At 37.3% G+C, this 5005-nt stretch overlaps 1 protein-coding gene across 1 annotated transcript; it reads left to right on the top strand.

Moving 5' to 3' along the window:
- Positions 1-2059: 2059 nt before the first annotated feature.
- Positions 2060-4695, top strand: LOC132623273 (probable indole-3-acetic acid-amido synthetase GH3.1). Its single transcript, XM_060338008.1, has 3 exons — positions 2060-2462; positions 2620-2721; positions 3039-4695. Exons 1-3 carry the CDS (start codon positions 2143-2145, stop codon positions 4414-4416), a joined length of 1800 nt encoding a protein of 599 aa, XP_060193991.1. The 5' UTR covers positions 2060-2142; the 3' UTR covers positions 4417-4695.
- The last annotated feature ends 310 nt before the right edge of the window (positions 4696-5005 follow it).

Here is a 5005-nt window from a genome sequence, read left to right as displayed (position 1 = left end):
ATAAGCAAAACAAACAAAGAAAAATAAAGGAAAAATATTTAATTAAAACGCAATAGGGAACACATGACATTAGTAAAAGAAAGGAAAAATGCTAAGTTGAGTTCGCAAAATGCTTCTTCTCCCCGCGTTTCACTACTCCATGCAAAATACACTTGTAGGGGTCCACCGTACTGGGGTCTGGGGTTTCATCATCCCTCATTATCATGAGATAATTGCAATTTGCAAGGGCAACTGAGCAAGGTCCATTTTGTTTTAGTGGCCACGAGGTATCAAACCATAAGTGAAGAAACGTACAAATTATTCATAAAGTTGGTGTCTCCCATTTCAGGAATTCTCAACGCACACGAGATTCTCATCTTTTAGTTGAATTGACCCTTCGAAACACTATCAACTGTAGAACATGCTCGTTTCGCAGCATTTATCCCATATCATTTTGCCTTTACCACCAATAATTGATGACTTTAAGTTACATACACCATCAGCCTTAAAATGTAGGATTTGTACTGTTCAAAATAAGATAAATTATCTATTATAATATAAAAAGATCTTACACTAACTATGTATATAATTTAAACTGTTAATTGAATTGCGCCCATAACTACCAAATTTGACTGATCTCACTCTATGAAAGACATAGTTGAGTTATTAGTATCGTGACTAGAACGGATTCTAGCAAAACCAGTGTAACATAAACACCGAGAAACATGATATAACACACACACGAAAGAAAGAAAAAAAGTTAACTGCCCGTTTGAAAAAATTGTGATCGTCACCTTTTTGATCTGTTCTTATCCAAAAACAAACTGATTCTTGTATTGTATTCCATTAATATGTACGTTTATATGGGTCCTCTCGTGATGTCATAAATTTTGCTTTATGCTCAAAACAGCTTCTGCTTAACCTTTGAGATGAAATAATCTCACTTTGACATATATAGTATTAGAGCAAATAGAGGTATTGGCTTCAAATTTCATAGTTATCGATTATCTTTTTAGAAAATTCATATGCTTGGCAATTAAAGAGAATCAACACGTTGAAATTCATGTTAAACCGTGGAGTTTCTATACTTTTTGAATTATTTTTGTTACATCGTGGGAGGGAAAATGGGGAAGGAAAAAAAGATTAATAATCTGCTAATAAAGTTTGAACCTTTCACTTTAATTGTGGAAGATTGGGATCTCACCAACTGACCTAGGGAATTAGCTATACTAGAAGTCCAATGCAAGCCGTAAATGCATAATCATATTGTAAAAAGATGTTCTTAAATTTTAGTAATCGAACACTTAGCAATTAAATCAACATAATAAGAAAAAGAAATAAAGGAAAAAAATATATAGTTGTAGCTGACAGGGAATTGACTAGGCGATGAAAACAATGGCAGGGGCATCCTGGTGGAAGGCTGGGAGCTATACAAGTAGACAAATAGAACAATGCAGGAATTCTAGTGACAACCCCTAGGATGTTCATGTGATTGCTGCACAATTATATCCTTTAACCCACTGATTAATTATCTTTAGATAATATATTATCATCATAGCATCATGAACTTCTTTAATCTCCTGACATTTTAACAAAAAAATAGTCCATTTAATAGTAAATTATCCTTAACATTAAGTGGTAGTGAATAAATTAGTATTAGCTTCTAAGAAATAGGTTCTTTTCACTTCTGTTAAACAATGAAATTTGCTCCTTCGCCGGCAGCCTATGTTTGTCCATGACCAACACACTCACCAGAAAGGGTTCATCCATTCAACTCCAAGACAAAAAAACCTAGCTGGACTTTGCTGACTTGTCAAACATAATGGGCCCACAAGTTCTGCTTGAGCAGACAAATGTCGTTTTCTGGGACCCACCTGTTCCCTCTTCAAATGACCATCAAAAATATTACAAAGTCGATGGACGGCAATGCTTCGTCCAAGTCCATGCCTAAAATTACCGAAGATTTTTTATTAGTGTGGTTTCCACGTATACATTCTTACGTGGAAAGTGACGTGGTAAACATAGAGGATTAAGGCCTTAGTTTCACTATAAATAGGTTTCCATCCATAGCTACCAAATCACACAAATTGAAATTAACAATCTCTGAGAATTATTGTGCTTTATATTTCCACTTCTCTCTTTTCTATTTTCCTACACATTATTATGGCTGTTGATTCTAGTCTTCCATCTCCTCTTGGCCCTCCAGCATGCGAGAAAGATGCTAAGGCCTTTCAATTAATTGAAGAGATGACTAGAAATACTGATTCAGTACAAGAGAAAGTCTTAGCTGAAATACTAAGACGAAATGCCAACACTGAGTACCTTCAAAGATTCAAAGTTGGTGGTGCTATTGACCGTGACACATTCAAGTCCAAGGTACCAGTTGTCTCGTACGAAGATCTTAAACCTGATATCGATCGTGTTGCTAATGGAGATCGTTCTCCAATCTTCTCGTCTCACCCTATCTCCGAATTCCTAACCAGGTCCGATTTCACAATATGTCTTGCATATACTTGTTCAAAGTGTTGTACTACTTCATATTCTTTTAATTTGATGTACGTAATTATTAACAGTATTTAAGTTGTTACTAGTTAATCGCAACATAATATCATATTGAAATGTTATTTTGGTTCTATATAGTTCGGGGACGTCTGCCGGGGAGAGAAAACTGATGCCCACAATTGCGGATGAGCTAGAACGCAGACAGAAGTTGTACAACCTTCTCCAACCCGTGATGAATCTGTAAGTGATCTACCCCTAGGGTTAGTATGCTATAACATATTCTGACCCAAAAATATGTATGTTATAACAAGCATGAATCTTTAATTTATGGAATATTTCTACATGGAACTAATTTATGGAATATTTCTACATGGAAATATGTAGTAAAATCCAGACTAAATTTGATGTAGAAACATTTGTAAATTGACCACTCCTTACTAACCCCATCAAGACAAAAAAATTGCTGAAATATTAACATTAGCCTTTTGGCCGAAAGCACTGAAAATTTGTAACTAGAAAATTGATTTTGGAATTTTTTTTCATGGACTGTAACACAGGTATGTGCCGGGCCTAGACAAAGGGAAGGGACTGTACTTTCTGTTTATCAAGGCAGAAACCAAGACTCCTAGTGGCCTTGTTGCACGTCCAGTCCTAACAAGTTACTACAAGAGTGAACAATTCAAAACAAGGCCATACGATCCTCACAATGTCTACACTAGCCCTAACGAGGCCATCCTCTGTGTCGACTCATTCCAAAGCATGTACTCTCAAATGCTTTGTGGCCTTCTCATGAGAGAAGAAGTACTCCGAGTAGGCGCTGTTTTTGCCTCTGGCTTACTCCGTGCCATCCGTTTTCTTCAACTCAATTGGAAGCAATTGGCTCAGGATATCGCGTCTGGAACTCTAAACCCTAAAGTTACAGACGCTTCTATCAGAAATTGCATTTCAAAAATACTCAAACCAAATCCTGAACTTGCTGAGTTTGTTGTTAAGGAGTGCGAAGGTGACAATTGGGAAGGAATCATTACTAGAATTTGGCCAAACACGAAGTACCTTGATGTGATAGTCACAGGTGCAATGGCTCAATATATCCCTACATTGGATTATTATAGTGGGGGTCTACCAAAGGCTTGTACAATGTATGCATCATCCGAATGTTATTTTGGACTTAATTTGAAACCAATGTGCAAGCCTTCAGAAGTTTGTTACACCATCATGCCAAATATGGGTTACTTTGAATTCATCCCACATGACCCGATCAGCCCGGTTCAAATCTCTCGTGATTCACCTCCACATCTCGTGGACCTTGCTGACGTGGAAATAGGTAAAGAATACGAGCTTGTGATCACAACTTATGCTGGACTATGCCGTTATCGAGTTGGTGACATACTCCAGGTCACCGGGTTTCATAACTCGGCACCTCAGTTCAAATTCGTTAGGCGAAAAAACGTGCTGCTGAGCATTGACGCTGATAAAACTGATGAGTCCGAATTGCAAAAGGCTATTGAAAATGCGACGGCACTTTTGCAACCGTATGATACCAATTTGGTTGAGTATACGAGCTTCGCGGATACTAAGACAATTCCAGGGCATTACGTTATTTACTGGGAGTTACTAGTGAAGGACCCGGCTAACCAGCCGAGTGAGGAGGTGTTCAACCAGTGCTGCCTCGCAATGGAAGAATCGTTGAACTCAGTTTACAGGCAGTGCCGCGTGGCGGACAATTCTATTGGGCAACTAGAGATTAGGGTGGTGAAAAATGGAACATTTGAAGAGCTGATGGATTATGCAATTTCAAGAGGTGCATCAATTAATCAGTATAAGGCTCCAAGATGTGTTAATTTTACTCCCATTGTGGAACTTTTGGACTCCAGGGTGGTCTCTGTGCATTTCAGTCCAACTACTCCTCACTGGACCCCAGAACGACGACGTTGAAGACAAGTCTAGCTATGAATGAAAATAAAGTCAAGTAGTGTTAGTGTGGGAAATAAACATGGCAAAAGACAAAAGGTTCTGGTTAGCTATTAAGCAATCATGCTAGGGCAGTGGTCCAAAAAGGAATATATTTCTTCGGTTGTGTCCTCGCTTTAAATTTTACTTTTTTCTGTATCTCTGTTGGATGTTGAATGTTCAAAGTTGGTAATGGTCTTTGCTTATGTAAAGAGTCGTTAGTATATGTAATTAAATTATATATGGACGCTTTCTTTGTTGTGATTTCAGGCATATGTGGTCCTTTTTTTCTTTTTAATTTTATGGCTTAGCAATTTGCCATGAAAAATACATATGCTTCCTCTTTACGTGCATGGATTTTATTGCACCTGGTGTATATTCTCTTCCCCTTCTGTCTTTAACTTTAAAAAAAAAAAAAAAAAAAAACTTTTTCTGACCAAAAAAGTTTAACGACATCACCATGTATTACTGGCTAGAGTAACGACATCACCATGCCATTATATATGTTATGAAATTAGTCATTAACCACTACAGTAATATTTACTCCTACTTTTTGCTAATATTCTTTTTCTCA

This window comes from Lycium barbarum, chromosome 12, assembly GCF_019175385.1.
Source record: "Lycium barbarum isolate Lr01 chromosome 12, ASM1917538v2, whole genome shotgun sequence".
In the NCBI taxonomy this organism is placed as follows: Eukaryota; Viridiplantae; Streptophyta; class Magnoliopsida; order Solanales; family Solanaceae; genus Lycium; species Lycium barbarum.
The sequence above is the reverse complement of the archived record's forward strand: the minus strand, read 5'-3'. Positions and strand labels throughout refer to the sequence as shown.

Coding starts and splice junctions, on each gene's coding strand:
- LOC132623273 (XM_060338008.1), top strand. CDS start 2,143: ATGGCTGTTGATTCTAGTCTTCCATCTCCTCTTGGCCCTCCAGCATGC. Junction 2,463..2,619: donor ATCTCCGAATTCCTAACCAG/GTCCGATTTCAC, acceptor GGTTCTATATAG/TTCGGGGACGTCTGCCGGGG. Junction 2,722..3,038: donor CTCCAACCCGTGATGAATCT/GTAAGTGATCTA, acceptor ACTGTAACACAG/GTATGTGCCGGGCCTAGACA.